This window comes from Bos taurus, chromosome 3 (genome assembly GCF_002263795.3).
Source record: "Bos taurus isolate L1 Dominette 01449 registration number 42190680 breed Hereford chromosome 3, ARS-UCD2.0, whole genome shotgun sequence".
Taxonomy (NCBI): Eukaryota; Metazoa; Chordata; class Mammalia; order Artiodactyla; family Bovidae; genus Bos; species Bos taurus.
In genome coordinates, this window is record NC_037330.1 from 119,500,238 (window position 1) to 119,519,940 (window position 19,703).

At 55.0% G+C, this 19,703-nt stretch overlaps 2 protein-coding genes and 1 long non-coding RNA gene across 8 annotated transcripts in view; 1 reads left to right on the forward strand and 2 right to left on the reverse strand.

Annotated features, from left to right (window-relative positions):
• Window positions 1–2,087: 2,087 nt before the first annotated feature.
• Window positions 2,088–5,278, reverse strand: LOC107131293 (probable bifunctional dTTP/UTP pyrophosphatase/methyltransferase protein). Its single transcript, XM_024989867.2, has 3 exons — window positions 5,135–5,278; window positions 3,451–3,582; window positions 2,088–2,168 (listed from the first exon to the last, which is right to left on the reverse strand). Exons 1-3 carry the CDS (start codon window positions 5,225–5,227, stop codon window positions 2,088–2,090), a joined length of 306 nt encoding a protein of 101 aa, XP_024845635.1. The 5' UTR covers window positions 5,228–5,278.
• A 183-nt stretch (window positions 5,279–5,461) lies between these two features.
• Window positions 5,462–9,305, forward strand: LOC112446046 (uncharacterized). The gene is made up of 3 exons (XR_003034121.2): window positions 5,462–6,589; window positions 7,065–7,133; window positions 7,485–9,305. It is a non-coding gene; the product is annotated as an uncharacterized lncRNA (long non-coding RNA).
• A 528-nt stretch (window positions 9,306–9,833) lies between these two features.
• Window positions 9,834–19,703, reverse strand: part of LOC101908107 (P2Y purinoceptor 8) — a 45,391-nt gene continuing 35,521 nt past the window's right edge. For all 6 annotated transcript variants that reach the window (XM_024990306.2, XM_024990310.2, XM_024990302.2 and 3 more), the window contains one exon: window positions 9,834–11,361. In XM_024990306.2, the coding sequence (XP_024846074.1) occupies window positions 10,255–11,319 (1,065 nt within the window). In that variant the 5' untranslated portion in view covers window positions 11,320–11,361 and the 3' untranslated portion in view covers window positions 9,834–10,254. The remainder of the gene's footprint in view (window positions 11,362–19,703) is intronic.

Here is a 19,703-nt window from a genome sequence, read left to right on the forward strand (position 1 = left end):
GAGAGAAGATACCCCTCCCACAAGCTGCTCTCCCCACCTCGTTCCCTAGCCCCTGACAACTGCTGATCTGATTCCTTCCTCAGTGGACTTCCCTATTCTGGATATTTCATACAAATACAGTAATATCTACCCTTCTGCGTCCAGCTTCTCTCAATGAGCACTGTGTGTTCGAGGTCCATCCACGTAGCCTGTGTCGGGGCTTCTCCTTTTCATGACTGCGTCATATTCCACTGTGTGGATGGACCCCCGTGCTGCTTATCCATCCATCCACCTATCATTCTATTCATCCAAGCATCTACCCATCCATGCATCATCTATCCATCCATCCATCATCCATCCACCCATCCCTTTATCCATCCACCCATCCATTTATCCATCCAACCATCTATCTAGCCAACCATCCATCAATCCATCCAACCATCTACCCACACACACCCATCCATGCATCTTCTATCCATCTATCCATCCATCCATTATCCACCCATCTATCCATCCAACCATCATCCATCCACCCATCCATCCACTCATCCTTCCATCAACCCATCTATCTATCATCAATCCATCATCTATTCATCATCCATCCAACCATCCATTTATCCATCTAAGCATCTACCCAATTATCCATCCATCTATCCATCTATCCATCCATCCATTATCCCATCCATCCATCCATCCATCTATCTATCCAACCATCTACCAACCATCCATCCACCATCCATCACCATCCACCAATTTATCCTTCCATCCATCATCCATCCATCCATCCATTTTATCCATCCCATCCATCTAGCCAACCACCCGTCAATCCATCCAACCATCTACCCAACCATCCATCCATGCATCTTCTATCCATCCATCCATTATCTACCCATCTATCCATCCAACCATCTACACAATCATCCACCCATTCATCATCATCCATCCACCCATCCATCAACCATCCATCCATCCATCATCCATCCACTCATCCATTTATCCATCCAACCAGTTAACCCAACCATCCATCCATGCATCATCCATCCATCTATCCATCCAACCTTCTACCCATCATCCATCCACCCATCCACCCACCCATCTATCATCAATCCATCATCTATTCATCATCCATCCAACCATCCATTTTTCCATCCAACCATCTACCCAACTATCCATCCATCCATCTATCCATCCAACCATCTACCCAACCATCCATCCATCCACCCATGCATCAACCATCCACCAATTTATCCTTCCATCAACCCAGCTATCCACCCATCAACTCAACCATCCATCCATCTATCCATCCATCATCCATCCACCCATCCACCCATCATTTATCCATCCAGCCATCTATCCATCAGTCCATCCATCTATCCATCCAACATCTACCCATCCATCCATCCATGCATCTTCTATCCATCTATCCATCCATCCATTATCCACCCATCCATCCAACCATCTACCCATCCATCCATCCACCCACCCACCCATCCATTCACCCTTCCACCCACCCATCCATCATCCATCCATCCATCAACCCAACCATCCATCCATCTATCTACCCATCCATCGTCCGTCGACACACACATCCAGGGACACTGCTGCCATGAACACCTCAGCAACGAGGCCCAGCATCCGTGGTCAATGCTCACCATCAGGCCAGCCAGGGTCTCAGACAGACGGCCATGACCAGCGAAACAGAGCTGCTCTACGGATCACTGTGATGACCCATCCAAAAGCCTGGACTCCTCGCGGCCCAAAACCCTATCTTGGGGAGGTTCTTTCCCTAGGTCCCGACCCCCCAGCCCTGTGACAGGACATTATGATACTTAGGATCTTGCAGATGTAACAAATTTACGAGGAGGTCATACTGGAGCCAGGTGCGTCCTAATCCATGATGGATGGTGTTTCTCGTAACAAGGAAAGACAGAGCAGAAGCCGCATGGAGACGGAGGCAGAGACGGGAGGGAGGCGGCCACAGCCCAGGGATGCCCAGGAATTGCAAAAAAAGCATCAGTAGCCAGGAGAGAGAGAAGAAGCCTGGGGTGGATTCTCCCCCAGGTCTTACAGAAAGAACCTGCCTTCCCAGAGGCCTGGATTTCAGTCGCTCAGTGACACGGAAAGCCGGAAAGCAGACTCACCACGATGGTGTCGGCTCCGATGACCACGTCTGGGGCCCGCAGGTCCTTCTGCAAGAAACGCCAGACTCCGGGCTTTAGGCGGGACGAGCCCTGTATGTCTTAAACATTTTCACATCACGACGCACGCACACAGCATCACAGCTTATTTATGGATCCAGTCTTGCTTTAGAAAGCGAGACTGGAGTGTCCTCAAGACAACGATCAAGGGAGACAGTGAAAGTGAGTCACTCAGTCGTGTCTGACTCTTTGTGACCCCGTGGACTGTAGCCCGCCAGGCTCCTCTGTCCATGGGATTCTCCAGGCAAGAGACTGGAGTGGGTTGCCATCTCCTTCTCCAAGGGATGTTTCCCACCCAGGATCGAACCTGCATCTCCAGCATTAGTGTGTGGATTCTTTACCACTGAGCCACCATGGGGCCCCAGTTATATATTACTATATAATTATGACTTCCCAGGTGGCTCAGATGGCAAAGAACCTGCTTGCAATGCAGGAGACCTGGGTTCGATCCCTGGGTCGGGAGATCCCCTGGAGGAGGAAATGGCAACCCACTGTAGTATCTTGCCTAGAAAATCCCATGGACAGAGGAGCCTGGTGGGCTACATTCCATGGGGGTCACAAAGCAGAGTCGGCAATGACTGAGCAATGTACAGCTGTCACACTTTCCATGCTTGCTATGCCTGCTGACTAAGTTCACTTCAGTCGTGTCCGACTCATGTGCGGACCCCACTAGACCGGGAGCCACCAGGCTTCCCTATCCACTGGGATTCTCCAGGGCAAGAACACTGGAGTGGCGGTTGCACTTTCCTTCTCCAATTGGCAGAAGAAAGTGAGAAAGTTGAAAGGTGAAGTCAACTCAGTCGTGTCCCACTCTTCTAGACCCATGGACTGTGACCTTGCCAGGCTCCTGGTCATCCATGGAGATCTCCAGGCAAGAAATAACTGGAGCAGGCGTTGCCCATTTCCTCCGTCTAGTATCTAATCCAAGAATCCAAGGGAGAATTAGTATATAATGATTCTATTTTATTAGTTAACAGTAGCACACCAGCAATCGGTAAACCTCGTGATAGACTACGGGTCAGGTCGCTTCATTTATCCTGGAATGACACTCTGAATATGAATTGCCACCAAGGCAGGTTACATACTAGCTAAATGACAGATAACGTTGTATAAACGATACCATCCCATGAATTACACGTGTCCACAACACAAGGACACTCAGTCGCAGAGAAGCTACACCTATTGCCTGCTGTGAAGGGCACTGATTTACAACAGGTGTGATTAAAACCTGAGGACGCCCCGCTAGCAGGAGACCCAGGAAAGGAGCACTTACCTGGTACATCCGGTCGGCCACCTCCAGGGCCTTCTGCTTGGCCGTTTCCACGGCGTACGCCTGCGGGGTGGCGAATGAGGCCTTGTGCAGCTTCTCCTTGAACCTGGACGGGACCACCTCGAACCTGAGGCCCTGGAACAGGATAGAAGAGGGGTATGGGGGGGAGCCCCAGGACGCTGACAGGTGGGCAGGAACTGAAGGAACCCGCCAAGCCCCCTTCCCTGACTATGGACACTGACCAAGGGCCGACTCCCGGCCGCGGCGTGAGTGTGACTGGTGTGTGTGTGTGTGGGGGGGGCCTTGGGGACCCTGGTGGGAAGACCTCTGTGCACGCAGAGGCCAGCAGGGCGCTATTGATTGGGGTGCCAGCCCCGAGGGATCAAAGGGCTCCTGGAGAGTCCCAAAGGGCCGGGCATTTCGCCCTTTACAAACAGTCAAACTACTGAGATGACAGCGCCTGCAGGAAAGGCCACAAAAAGCCACAAATACGGCGGCTGTGTGCAGGGGAACAACTAGGCTGCTTTGACTTGGTGCCCAACACAGGTGACCTGGCAGTGCCTGCGGAAGGCAGGTCACAGACCCGCTGCCTCCAGAGTGGGGGATGGGGTCTTGACCACAGAGGGTCAAACTCCCCCTCCCACACTCGCAGGGACCTCTGTGAGCAGCCAGCTGCCTCTTACTTTTCTGCACCCCAGCCCCCTCCCCACCTCCATCGTGGACCTCCCGGATCCCCAGTTAACCCCTGGGTCACACTATGAGACACCCCCGCCTACGGTTCTGTACCCTCGCTGGGAGGTACATAAAGCACTTCTCATTCTGTACCTACCGCCCATCCAGCCCAGCTCACGCCCCCCACCCAGGCAAGAATTTCTGGCTCTATCTGTTCCCCTAGCTGGTATCCTCGCTTCTCTAAACCACCCCCCGCCCAAATAGGGCTGTCCCATGCAGACCAAGCCCTGTCCAGTGGCTCTGTCCCCTTCCCCACCGCCACCCCCCCACCAACACCTGGACAAATCCAGCTCAGGCACACAGACCTGGCCTTGGCCCGGCAACCCCACACTCCCTGGCCAGCAGATCGCCAGGTCACTGAGCCCTGGCTGGAAGACCCTGGCCCGCCCCCGATCACAGAGACCACAGATCTGGACCCTGGTCACTAGGGGCCTACCCTCTGCCTACCTCAGCCCCCAGTCCTGCAGACTCCGGATACCCAGTCACTTAGGCCCCCAGCAGATTCCCGCCCCCACTTCCTCGCTCACCAGACCCTCAGTCACAAGGCCTCTGTCCCGACGCCCTGCATCTTTGACCCCGTCAGTCGGTCCCACTGCTGACCCCGGGCCTGCAAACACCCACCACCTCTTACATCCCCCCTCCCAAGTCAGTACGATCCCCAATAACTAGGTACTGGCCCTGCAGATCCACCAAGGCCCCTGTCATCTCCCCCGGCGCGCCCCGCCCACGAAGCCTAGGTCATCAGGACCCTCGGGCACTCGTCTCCGACCACCGGACACTGGCCAAAGCCCTCCGCTAACTACTAAGACACCCCCAGTTTCTAGGCCCCGGACCCGCAACTCTGGGGTCCATCCGGGAGACCCGGGTCACGACGCCGGGGATCCCGAGGCCTCGGGGTCACTAGGCCCGGGTCCGCAGGCCCGGCCCCCCCAGAGCCTGGGCCCGGGCCGCTCACAGCATTGCTGAGGATCTCCCGGCGGCGCGGAGAGGAGCTGGCCAACACCACGCGCTTGTGCTGCAGCTTCCCGATCACCGGGCACAGGAGCATGGCGCCACGCGCCCGCGCCCGGCGCCCGGAGACCGGCGCCGGGAGACCAGTGCCGGGGAGACCCGCGCTGCGCGCGCGCGCGCGCGGCCCAGGCCCCGCCCCACCAGGCCCCGCCCCCTTCTAGGCCCCGCGCCCGGTCTCCGGAGCCACGCCCAGGCCTCATCACCAATGAAACCTCGCCTCACCCCGCACAGGCCCGCCCCAGGCCCTGCCCACCGTGAACTTCCTCCCCGTCCGTTGGAGCCACGCCCAAGCCTCGCCACCAACGAAGCTCCGCCCCAGGCCAGCCCACGGCCGGACCTCACCACCAATGAAGACCTCGCCCAGGCCGCACCACCAACGAAACCCCGCCTCTGCCCGCCCACGGCCCGGCCTCACTACCAATGAAAGCTCGCTCCAGGCCGGCCACCAGCGAAGCCCCGCCCCGGACGTTGGAGCCACGCCCAGGCCTCTCTGCGCAAGGCCCCGCCCTCCCCCGAGGCAGGTGGGGCTCCGGCGGCGCTTCCGGGCAGCCCGAGAACGAAGCTCCGCCCCATCCTCGAAGCCCCGCCTCCAGCTCGCCCCGCCCCCAGCAGCTGGGGATTCCTGCCAGGCTCGGGCGGGGGGCGGGGCCCAGAGCCCGCAAGGCATCTTGGGAACGCAGAGATGAGGGTCCCGGTGGCTTGAGGGAGGCAGAGATGGGGGTCCCCGGGGCTTGATGGGGGGAAGGTGGGGGTCCCCGGGGCTCGATGGAGGGGAGGTGGGGGGTCCCCGGGGCTCTATGGGTGCGGAGACGGGTGTCCCCGGGGCTCGATGGGTGCGGAGACGGGTGTCCCCGGGGCTCGATGGGTGCGGAGTTGGGGGTCTCTAGGACTTGATGGGGGCGGAGATGGGGGTCCCAGGGGCTCGATGGGTGCGGAGACGGGTGTCCCCGGGGCTTGATGGGGGCGGAGATGAGGTCCCCGGAATGCAGTGCGGGTGTGTGGAGATGGGGGGGGTCTCGGGGCGCGGTGGTCTGTGCAGATGGAGCTCCCGGGAAAGCAGTGTGGGTGTGTGGAGATGAGGGTTTTCGGGGCGCGGTGGTCGGTGCAGATGGTGGTCCCCAGAGTGCAGTGGGGGTCTGTGGAGATAAAGGTCCCCGGCCTGCGCTGGGGGTGCAGGCCCTTCTCAGCCTAAGCACTACTGACCCTCGGGGCCGGATCATGCATTTTCGTGGGGCTGCCCTGGGCGGCTGCAGCGCATTCAGTAGCGACTCTGGTCTGTGTCCACTAGATGGCGGTAGGTGCCCACTAATGGTGAGAATCCGGACGTCCGCACGCGTCCTGTCCACCGGGGAACTGAATCACCCCTCACTGAGTGCCCCGGCTAGACAGGGCTGGAGAGGTGGGTGATGGACGGATGGATAGATATGATGGATGGATGGATAGATGGATGGATGAATAGATAGATAGATATGGATGAATGGATGGATGGATAGATAGATATGATGGATACATGGATGGATGGATAGATAAGATGGATGGATGGATAGATATGGATGGATAGATAAATAGATGATGGATAGATATGATGGATGGATGGATGGATGGATAGATATGGATGGATGGATGATGGATGGATGGATGGATGGATATGATGGATGGGTGGATATGATGTATGGATAGATAAATAGATGATAGATATGATGGATGAATGGATAAATAGATCATAGATATGATGGATGGATGAATGGATAGATAGATATGACAGATGGATGGATAGATAGACTGGATGGATGGATGGATGAATGGATAGATAGATGATGGATGGATGGATGGATGGATGGATACTACACTTTATTTATTTATTTATACTATAGAAACCAACAGATCTGACTGACGGATGGATGGATACATACGTAGATAATGAGAGATGACAGATTAAGTAGGTAAGAGTCATGTCTGGTCAGGGTCTCTGCCCTACCGCCGTCTGGGGCTGGACGAGTCTCTATGGGGGGCGTCCTGTGCACTGTGGGGTGTGGAGCAGCTCTGTTCTCCCCCCACCACATGCCAGGGGCAGCCCCTGCCCCCAGTGCTGAGAAGCAAGATGACCCCTGACTAATTCATACCATGTATATTTAAACTAATACATATCTTTGTGTTCATGTGACTGTATATAAGAACCTGGGTCTCTTGCCTTGCAGGCAGATTCTTTACCACTGCACCCCCAGGGAAGCCCCTATATATATATATGGTATATCATGGAATATGCTATATATTGGGCTTCCCTGGTGGTTCAGATGGTAAAGAATCCGCCAGCAATGTGGGAGACCTGGGTTCAATCCCTGGATTGGGAAGATCCCCTGGAGGAGGACATGGCCACCCACTCCAGTATTCTTGCCCGGAGAATCCAATGGTCGGAGGAGCCTGGCGGGCTGTAGTCCACGGGGTTGCCAAGAGTCAGACACGGCTGAGCGACTTAGCACATGTGCACCCCTGTGTGGAGTTAGGATAAACTCTTCATTGCTAGGTTAAAATAAACATCTTGCTTAGAAAAAAAAAAAAAAGATGGTTTATTTTGAAGAAGTTCTAGATTTAAAGAGAAGTTGTCAACATAGCATCGAGACCCTAAGCAGTCATTCCATCGGACATATTCCGTCCCCCTCAGGGACTCCAATGCAGTTCCTTCATTTACACGCATTCCTGCTCTTGAGGCTTTTTAACAGCATTGAGGAATGTCAGTGAAATGGCAGGATCACAGGTTTCCAAAGAAACAGCAGACACTGGGAAAAAACAATAAATCAATGTCTTCGTCTGACGATTTCCAGCAAACCGCATGCCTTCAGTGTGGGTGTTTTAAAACAGGTTCGAGAAAAGAGATGTCATACTCTAACCACCTGACGCAAAGAGCTGACTTTTTGGGAAAGACCTTGATGCTGGGAGATTGAAGGCGGGAGGAGAAGGGGATGGATGACAGAGGAGGAGATGGTTGGATGGCATCACTGACTCGATGGACATGAGTTTCAGCAGAGTTCGGGAGATGGTGAAGGACAGGGAAGCCTGGTGTGCTGCAGTCCATGGGGTCGCAAAGAGTCGGACACGACTGAGCGACTGAACAAGAACAATATTATTAACCTGCTGAAACAGAAGGAAATCCAGCCCTGGGATTTTCAGTGATCCGACAGGCACCCCTCGGAAAGGCCGACGGGTCCCTGAAGATGCTGTTGGATACTGGGCAACTTCAGTGGAACTGGGGGTCCTTGGGATGCAGAAATCAGGGAGATGTCGGTGGCCCAGAGGGGCTGGACAACGAACTGTTGGTGACGATGGTGACGAAATGTGACCTGAGCTCTCTGGGACCCAAAGGCTGGATGGACGTCACACCCGTTGAGGGCTGGGGGGTGGGGGTGGTGAGGGGCAGTGTTATTGCTTAGACCGGCTTCCTCCGAATTCAAATGGTGATGCTTGTTCTCAGCTCAGCAAGAAGACGGTTCCGTGAGGGTGGTTTGAGGTTTTTCACAGCTTTTTAGTCAGACGCTGGAAGCCCACGCCCAGGACGTGGCCGCCACTGTCTTGCTGGGTCAGGGTTTTTCTGCCTCCGGACTGTTGTCTTGGCGACCTGACTTTCTAGGGGCTTGGCTCTGGGAACAGTTGGGAAGAGCGGGTGGACCACACACCATCCTGGGGCGATCCGAGTCTTTGAAGCCAGCCCTTCTCCAGCCACCCGTGGGCGCACGTCCTTTCTCGGGCGGGGGGCGTGTCTGGTCGGCATTCTGAAAGCAGCAGACGGTGGGTCTCTGCCCTGTGCAAACACTGCGGACTCGGGGAGGATGGATGCCCTGTGCAAACACTGCGGACTGGCTTGGACGCTGTCCCCTGTGTGGCCTCCCCTGGTGGGGATGGGGATGGATGGGACCCCCAGGCGAGTCTTTCTCCCCGCCAAGAGCATGGACTGCCCTATACAGGTCCCGCCCCATGAGCCAGCACCAGGCACTGCGACCCCTAGAACCACCCGGCCAGTGGCCAGAGGCCCAGTCTCAGAATTGCAGACTGCAGGGGTCTCCTAGGGCAGCTGTGACAGTTCTATAAATGAGGGGCTTAACGCCCCAGACAGGCATCCATCCTCCCCGAGTCCTGGGACCACACGTCTGAGGTCTGTGTGTCCCAGGGCTGAGCTCCCTGCAGAGTCTCCAGGGGAGGGTCCTCCCCGCCTCTTCCGGCTTCTGGGGGCTCGGGCGTCCATCTCTGGGCTGGTGGCCACGTCCCTCCCATCTCTGCCTCCATCTCCACGTGGCTTCTCCTCTGTGTCCGTGTCTCTCCTCTTTGGTGTCTTTTAAGGACCCTGTCACGGGGTCTAGGGCCACCCTGATCCTGTAGGTCACACTCATATTCCGGGCAGACGTGGATTTGCAGGGTTGGGACACCATCCACTCCGCCACACGCGTGTGTGGTTTTCATTCCCAAGCAATGACGTCGGGGGACCAACTGCTCCGGTAACATCGGCTCACAATCCCACCAGCATCTCTGAGGTCTGATGGGGGGATGTCACCTGCTTTGCAGCCACCCTGCCCTGGGGGTCTCCCCGAGCCCCTCCCCACTGGCCCCTGCCAAGTGTCACCTTACAGGCTTCAGAGATGTTTTCTTCTCCACCCCCCCCCCCACCCCCCTGAGGGAACCCTGAACTTATCCTATGCTTCTCCCTGTGATGCACAGAGGTTATTTCAGGCAGACCCTGACGACCTGCTGTCTCAGCATCCCCGGCGCTCCAGGAACTGTGGTCCATCATCTTTTCAAAACCTCACAGCTGCGGGGGGCTGCTGCGGGCTCGTGTGCTCGCTGGTCTCGCCCCGTCCTCAAAGGATCGCAGGGGTCAGGCCAGGAAGCACCGCATACTGCAGGAGGACCTGCTGTGGCTGGGGGCGGTCGGTGGGGAGGCGGCAGGCAGAGAAGGGGCCCGTCCAGCGTGGTCCGGCTGAATCCCAGCGCACCCGGAGTGACCGAAAAGAGGCCCCAAAGACCCCTGCTGTCCCTCAACGCCCCCCGCTGCACTCGCGATGAGGGGTGCCTGTCTCAGAACACGCTCTCCTGCCGTTTCACGCTGGGCCTCTCGGGCGCCTCCTGCCCGTCCACGGAGCGCGCGGACAGGGTCCGCCCGGAGAAGAGGCTCTCGTGGCGGCTGTCGGGGCTGTCGGCGGCGGGCAGCGGGCCGTAGCCCAGGTAGTCGCGGAGGCGCAGCTGGAACTCGCTGGACGCGAAGTAGTAGACGAAGGGGTCCAGGCAGTTGTTGAGGCAGCTGAGGCAGAGCGTGAGCTTGTAGATGTGGTAGTAGCTGCGGCCCAGGAAGAGGCGGCTGACCATGTGCACCAGGAGCACGAAGTTGTTGGGGGCGAAGCAGGCGACGAAGGCCAGCAGCACCACCGCGGCCAGCGAGACGGCGCGGCGCCGCTGCGCGCGGCCGTGGCGGTCGGCGGAGCGCAGCAGCGTCAGGATGGTGGCGGTGTAGCAGGCCACGGTGACCACGAAGGGGATGAGGAAGAGCACGACGAAGAGCGTGAAGAGGAAGGCGGCCCACATGGCCACGCTGGGCAGCATGTTGGACTTGAGCACGTCGAAGCAGGTGACGATGCCCAGCGCGTCCACCGCGTAGGTGAGGTCGGTGCGCGCCAGCGGGGACAGCGCCGCCAGCAGCAGCAGCCACGTGCCGGCGCAGGCCGCCAGCGCGTAGCGGCGGCGGCGCCACCGTGCGGACGCCAGCGGGTACACGACGCCCAGGAAGCGGTCCACGCTGATGCAGGTCATGGTGAGGATGGACGAGTACATGTTGGCGTAGAAGGCCACGGTGACGGCGTTGCAGAGCAGCACGCCGAACACCCAGTGGTTGCCGTTGCAGTGGTAGTAGATCTGGAACGGCAGCACGCAGGCCAGCATGAGGTCCGTGACGCTCAGGTTGATCATGAAGATGACCGACGGCGTCTTGGGCCCGATGTGCCGGCAGAGCACCCACAGCGAGAACAGGTTGCCCGGGATGCTCACCAGCGCCACCAGCGAGTACACCACCGGCAGCACCACCGCGATGGCCGGGTCGCGCAGCATCAGGATGGTGGCGTTGTCCGGGCGCGTCATGTTCACGTCCATGCTGCAGCCGTTGGGGGTGGCCTCGGGATACGGGGTGCCGATCTGCAAGACAAGGAGGGAAAGGGGGGTACCGGGCAGGTGAGAGGCGCCGGAGGACGGGGTGTCCTGGGAGAGGGGCGGACACACGGGAGCGTCACGGGTGCACACACACGTTCGCACACACACGTTCGCGGGAGCGCTGATGTCCTATGGTATATGCACGTGTGATATAGACACACACATTACATATACATATGTGACACACACACCATATTGTATGTGTATATGTGTATATATGTGATATACACACACACCATATTGCATGTATATATTATATATGTGATACACACCATATTGCATGTATATATCTATATATGTGATATATATACACACACCATATTGTATGTGTATATGTGTATATGTGTGATATATACACACACACCATATTGCATGTATATATGTATATATGTGTGACACACACACCATATTGCATGTATATATCTATATATGTGACATATATATACACATGCCATATTGTATGTGTATATGTATATATATATATGTGTGTGGTACATACACACACACCATATTGCATGTATAGATCATGAAAAAGGCAAGAGAGTTCCAGAAAAACATCTGTTTCTGCTTTACTGACTATGCCAAAGCCTTTGACTGGGTGGATCACAATAAACTGTGGAAAATTCTGAAAGAGATGGGAATAGCAGACCACCTGACCTGCCTCTTGAGAAACCTTTATGCAGGTCAGGAAGCAACAGTTAGAACTTGACATGGAACAACAGACTGGTTTCAAATACGAAAAGGAGTACGTCAAGGCTGTATATTGTCACCCTGTGTATTTAACTTCTATGCAGAGTACATCATGAGAAACGCTGGACTGGAAGAAGCACAAGCTGCAATCAAGATTGCCAGGAGAAATATCAGTAACCTCAGATATGCAGATGACACCACCCTTATGGCAGAAAGTGAAGAGGAACTAAAGAGCCTCTTGATGAAAGTGAAAGAGGAGAGTGAAAAAGTTGGCTTAAAGCTCAACATTCAGAAAACAAAGATTACGGCATCTGGTCCCATCACTTCATGGGAAATAGATGAGGAAACAGTGGAAACAGTGTCAGACCTTACTTTGGGGGGCTCCAAAATCACTGCAGATGGTGATTGCAATGAAATTAAGACACTTACTCCTTGGAAGTAAAGTTATGACCAACCTAGATAGCATATTTAAAAGCAGAGACATTACTTTGCCAACAAAGGTCCATCTAGTCAAGGCTATGGTTTTTCCTGTGGTCATGTATGGATGCGAGAGTTGGACTGTGAAGAAAGCTGAGCCCCGAAGAATTGATGCTTTTCAACTGTGGTGTTGGAGAAGACTCTTGAGAGTCCCTTGGACTGCAAGGAGATCCAACTAGTCCATTCTGAAGGAGATCAGCCCTGGGATTTCTTTGGAAGGAATGATGCTAAAGCTGAAACTCCAGTACTTTGGCCACCTCATGTGAAGAGTTGACTCATTGGAAAAGACTCTGATGCTGGGAGGGATTGGGGGCAGGAAGAGAAGGGGATGACAGAGGATGAGATGGCTGGCTACCATCACCAACTCGATGGACATGAGTTTGAGTGAACTCCGGGAGATGGTGATGGACAGGGAGGCCTGGTGTGCTACTATTCATGGGGTCGCAGAGAGTTGGACACAACTGAGCGACTGAACTGAATTGAACTGAATGTATATATATGTGACACACACACCATATTACATGTATATATGTATATATATCTGTGATATATACACTCACCATATTGCATGTATATATCTATATATGTGATATATATACACACACCATTTACCATGTACATGTGTGTATATATATACTTGACACACACCATATTGCAGTCATATATGTGATATATTACCCACACCATGTTGCATGTATATATATGTGTGTGTGTGACACACACACCATATTGTCTGTATATATGCATATATATGTGATATAGACACACACACCATATTGCATGTAAATATGTATATGTGTGTGACACACACACCATATTGTCTGTATATACATATTTATATGTGTGATACACACACACACCATTTGCATGTATACATGTATATATGTGTGACATGTATACATATATGTGTGACATATACAGACACAGACCATGTTGCATGTATGTGAAAAAAGTGAAAGTCACTCAGGCGTGTCTGACTCTTTGGGACCCTATGGACTATACAGTCCATGGAATTCTCTAGGCCAGAATACTGGAGTGGGTAGCCTTTCCCTTCTCCAGGGGATCATCCCAATCCAGGGGTGGAACCCAGATCTCCCACACTGCAGGTGGAGTCTTTGTCTGCAGAATATTCTTTACCTGAGCCAGCAGGGAAGCCCATTGCATGTATATATGTATGTGTGTGTGTGTGTGTGTGTGACATATACACACACACCATACTGCATGTATGCATTCTTAGTCACTGCACTGGTGTCTGACTTTTTTGTGACCCTCTGGACCGTAGCCCACCAGGCTCCTCTGTCCGTGGGATTCTCCAGGCAAGAGTACTGGAGAGAGTTGCCGTGCCCTCCTCCAGGGGATCTTCCTGACCCAGGGATCGCACTCAGGTCTCCTAAGTTGACACCTGCGTTCTCTACCGCTGGTGCCACCAGGGAAGCCCACTGCATGTATATATGTGTGTGTGTCTATACATAACACACAGATATAAATCTGGTATATACATGCGTGTGTATGTATATATATAAACACATGTGTATTCAGTTGTGGGCTTTTCTCGTGGCTTAGATGCCAGAAAGTCTGCCTGCAGTGCGGGAGGGCCCAGTCCGATCCCTGGGTTGGGAAAATCCCCTGGAGGAGGAAATGGCAACCCACTCCAGTATTCTTGCCTGGGGAATCCCATGGACAGAGAAGCCTGGTGGGCTACAGTCCATGGGGTCGCAAAGCATCAGACACGACTGAATGATTTAGCATGGGCTGGTAAGACGCCCTGCAGCCTGACTGGAAGTGCCAGCCTGCTGGAGACGGTGAGTTCTGTGCTGACTCCTCCTGCTGCTGGAACCTGAAACTTGCACTCTTGAACTTCTGTTTTTTCCTGCTGACCTTCCTCCCCGCTCAAAACAGACAAGTCCCCGGAGCACCTTGCTCGTGACTGGCTGGCCCCTCAGACTCACACAGAGAAAGGGGCCCAGGGCCCAGGGGAGAAGCAATTCCTGGGGCTGCCTGCCCTCCACCTTCTGGACACAGTGGGTTCCCAGGGTCACTTTCTTTGTAACTTCTTATGTAAATGCAACCCAAAGGCAGCTCGCAGTTCATTTCTGTTGGTTTTTTCAAAGTCTGGGGGATGGTTTTGTTATCTCTTTGCTCAGTCCATTCAGTCGCATCCGACTCTGCAACCCCATGGACTGTACCCTGCCAGCCTTCTCTGTCGACAGGGTTTTTGCAGGCAAGCCATGCCCTCCTCCGGGGGATCTTCCCAACCCAGGGATCAAACCCGGGTCTCCTGCATTGCAGGTGGATTCTTCACTGTCTCAGCCACCTGATGAAGTTGCTATTTTTCCTGTGGCTGAAGCTATCACTTCTGTTTTTCACCGTGTCTGTGTGTGTATGTGCGCGCCTGATATCGGGGCTCCAGAAATCAGGGTGTGGGGCTCAGCTGGGCAACCGGGTGCCACCCCCGTTATAGCTCAGGCCCGGAAGACGCCCCCTGGCTCACGTGCGCCTTGCAGTGGGACACCTGCTGGTGCGGTCCGGGGAGGGTGTGCATCCCCAGGGTGTCTGTTGGCAGGAATCATGGCCCCTGAGTCGCCGGGCCCTTCAACGCTCATGGCATTGCAGCTCCCCTCTCGGACCCTGGCACCCCGGGGCATCTGTCTGTTCCTCCGCAGGAGATGTAACATCTGCAGTGGGGGTGTGCCGAACGAGGTTCCTCAAACCCATTTAAAAATGACCCTGGTTTCGCTTTGAGTAGGAAACTTTCCGCGCCACTAGCTCACGGCCAGGTGCGATCGTACAGTTGTGGTGGTGTGTGTGGGGTGCAACCCCACACCTCACGGCCCCCAACCTCCATCCATCTTTGGGGTTCAGGAGCAAAAGGTCCCCAACGTCTCAGGATCACACGTGGAGGCCACATGGTGGGGGACAGTGGAGAGGACAGAGGTCTCTGATCTGTAGGGGAAAGGGGAACTCGGGGAGGGGATGGGACTGGGGGGACTAGGAGACTACTGCGTGTCCACAGTTGGGGGGGTGGGGGGAATCTGAGAAGATGGGGGGGTGCACAGAGCTGGAGACAGAAAGCCCAGCCTCCCCCATCGAGTGGCACTGGGGGGCGGGGAGCCTGCTGGGGGCTCCCCTGGGGGCTCAGATGGTCAGGAATCTGCCTGCAGTGCAGGAGACCTGGGTTTGATCCCAGGTTGGGGAAGATCCCCTAGAGGAGGGCATGGCAACCCACTCCAGTATTCTTGTCCAGAGCATCCCACGGACACAAGAGCCTGGCGGGGCTACAGTCCACGGGGTCGCAGAGTCGGACTACAAGTCAGCGGCTAACACACTTTTCCACTTCTGCCCGGTGATGACCCCCCCGCTTCCTTCCCCCGGATCTGTCATAACCTCCTGGTGGGAGCTTCAAAAGAGACTTCATTTGCATAACACAGCGGCTGGCCCCCGCAGAGAAGCCACGTGGGCGTCCAGGAGGCCTCCGTCTGCACCCCGAAGCTGCCGCCTCCCCCCACCACACCACCACCACCAGCCCCCCGGGGGCCCCCCCAAGCTTTCACCTGTGCCCGTCTCGGAGACCGGGCAGGCAGCCCCCTCCCCTGCAGCACGGCGACGCACGGCTGATTCATAAAGAAATCACATCTAACAGATGCGGCCGGCTCCCAAAGCCGCTGGCGGGGCGGAGGCCCAGGGGGTGAGGGATGGAAGTGGCGTGAAATGAGCCAGAAACAGTTGCTGGCGACCACAAGACGGTCCCCGGGGTGCTGGGCAGGCAGAGGTGACTCTTTGCCAGAGGCACGGGGCAGCCTGCAGGCTTGGGGGCCGCAGGGTGCGGTGTGGGGCGGAGGTTCTGCAGGAAGCTACATGCAGGCATCACACACAAGCTTGCACAGAGCTGCAGCCCGTGCGCCCTTGGCTCCTGGGAACCCCCCATGCCCGTCGACCTCTCTTCTTAACGGCTTTACAGAGCCACCAGGAAAACATCATCAAGGTCACCTCTGCAAAGTCGACGTAGCGCTGCGGGCGTTAGCCCCTCAGTCGTGTCCCACTCTCTGTGACTCCATGGAGTATAGCCCGCCAGGCTCCTCCGTCCATGGGATTCTCCAGGCAAGAATACCGGAGTGGGCAGCCATGCCCTCCTCCAGGGGGTCTTCCTGACCCAGGGATCAAACCTGCATCTTCTGCATTGCAGACCGATTCTTGACCATCTGAGCCACCAGAGACACTACAGTGGTTTTTCGTATATTTGCAAAGAGAAGCAACCAGCCCCATCACGCAATCCCAGAACGTCCTCATTGTCTTGAAAAGAAGCCCTGCACGCCATGGCCATCACCCCTGCATCCCTTCCCCAGATACACATTTAAAAACTGGAGCTCAGATTCACCTATCATGCCATGCTGAAAGTGGAGGGTTCTGTGGTACAGAGCAGGGCTCACAAGCCTTCACGACCATCATCTCTGTCTGGCTCCAGACATGTCCATCCCCCTCAAAGGAGACGCTGTACCCTTAAGAGTTCCCACGTCTTCTCAGCCCCTGCTGTGCCTTCTGAGTCTTCGGATTTGCCTGTTCAGGATGTTTCGTATCAGTGGAATCACACACTGTGTGTCCTTCTGTGTCTGCTTTTCTCACTGAGCAGTGTGTGTTCAGGGTCCAGCCACGCTGTAGCCTGTGTCAGAGCTTCACTCTTTTTTCACGACCGTGTCATATTCCACTGTGTGAACAGACCACATGCTGTTTATCCACCCATCATCCATCCATCTACCCACTCACTTATCTACCCATCCATCCAACCATCCATCCACTCATTTATCAGTCCATGCATCCATCCACCCATCTATCCATCCATCATCCATCCATCCATCCACTCACTTATCCATCCACCCATCCATCCATCCACCTATCCCCCATCCATCTATCCATACATCATCCATCCATCCATCCATCCGCTCACTTATCCATCCATCCATCATCCATCCACCCACCCATCCATAAATCATCCGTCTATCCATCCATCCATCCACTCACTTATCCATTAATCCACCCATCCATCCATCCATCTATCCACTCACTTATCCATTCATCCACCCATCCATCCATCCATCCACTCACTTATCCATGCATTCACCCATCCATCCATCCATCCATCCATCCGCTCACTTATCCATCCATTCACCCATCCATCCATCCATCTATCCATCCAGTCACTTATCCATCTATCCATCCATCCATGCATACCTAGCTGCTAACACTTAAAGCAAGCCCATGACTCCATTCCCCACCATCTGAAGGTCAGAGATACTCAGGACAGTGGTCCTTCTCTCTCTTCTGAGGTGGGTCTTACTCAGGTGGGGTGGGTTAAAAACAGCCCAGAGTCAAAGGGACGACTGCTCTTTAAGGACCTCCTGTGAGTCTTTTCAACAACAACAGCCCAAACTTCCCAAGCGCTGGGGGGTTCTCCTGGGGCTGAGCTCACACAGGGACGGGAGGGTCTGGACCAAAAGGAAGCCATGACCCAGCCCTGCGCCAGTGTGGGCTGGCATCTTTTCTGGGTTTCTTAGGGGTCTTATGCCACCCAAGTCGTGGTGCTTTCTGGGGGCAGCTCTGGGAACCTCAGCCCCAAAGCACTCAAAGGCCACGGCTTCAGAGAGCTGGTGACATCACAGAGTCCAAATGGGTGCTGCCGTGCGGTCCACAGAATATTCACTCCTGGCATGTTGCTGTTTACTCGCTCAGTCGTGTCCGACTCTTTGCGACCCCACGGACTGTAGCCCACCAGGCTCCTCTGTCCATGGGATTCTCCAGGCAAGAACACTGCAGTGGGTTGCCGTGCCCTCCTCCAGGGGATCTTCCTGGCCCAGGAGGCCCAGGTTTGAATCCTGGGTCGAGAATCCTGGGATGACTTAACCACACAGAGGTCACAGCTGCCGGGTGCAGGAAGGGTTGGGAAGAGGCAGGCTGTGAGGTCCTGTCCACCCAGACCCTCAAAGTCCTTATCTGTCATATCATGGATAGAGACTCACCCTCTGAGGGTGGTCGTGGGGCCAAGGGACTCAGCGACGGCAAACCACGCTGTCAGCCTGGGTGTGTCCATCAATAGTAGCTAGACCAGTAACTGGGGGGTGTCCTGGACTGTCCTAACAGAGGGCCACAAACTGGGGGAGCTGGTGAAAACAGACATCTATCCTTTAAGGTCAAGGAGTCCCAGGGCTGAGCTCCCTGCAGAGGCCCCAGGGGAGGGTCCTTCCAACTCTTCCAGCTTCTGGGGGCTCCAGGCATCCGTCCCTGAGCTGGTGGCCGCCTCCCTCCCATCTCTGCCTCCGTCTCCACGTGGCTTCCCCTCTGCATCCATGTCTCTCCTCTTTGCTGTCTTATAAGGACCCTGTCCCTGGGTTTAGGGCCACCCCCATCCAGGAGGACCTCATCTCAGACCCTTCATTCTGTCACCTCTGCAGAGACCCTGTTTCCTAATAATGCCCGGCCTGATTTTCTGAGTGGGCATGAATCTTAGGGGGGCAGCCTTCAACCCACTACACCACCCCACTGAGCTATAGCCCTATAAATAACTCAGCAAACAACAGGTGGATTTCTTCTGAAATTTGATCATGATAGTTAATGCACTCATCTTTAGAGAATCTTTTTTTGGGCATTGCTTTTTTAATTAATTTTATTGGAGGCTAATTATTTTATAATATCCAGAATCTTTATGTAGGTGCCCATCACCTATTGGCAGGATTTAAAAAAATGTCTTAGAGTCACTGACTGATGAACTTTGTGGAAGTTTACTTGTCATTGCGTTTAGGGCCACCCCCATCCAGGAGGGGGCTTCCCTGGTGGCTCAGCTGGTAAAGAATCTGCCTACATTGAGGGAGGCCTGGGTTCGATTCCTGGGTGGGAAACATCCCCTGGGAAGGGAATGGCAACCCACTCCAGTTATTCTTGGGTTTCCCTGCTGACTCAGATGGTAAAGAGTTTGCCTGCAGTAGGAGAGACCTGGGTTCTATCCCTGGGTCGGGAAGATCCCCTGGAGGAGGGCATGGCAACCCACTCTGGTATTCTGGCCTGGAGAATCCCATGGACAGAGGAGCCTGGTGGGCTACAGTCCATGGGGTCACAGAGAGTCGGACACGCCTGAGCGACTGAGCACAGCACAGCTCAGAATCCAGGAGGGC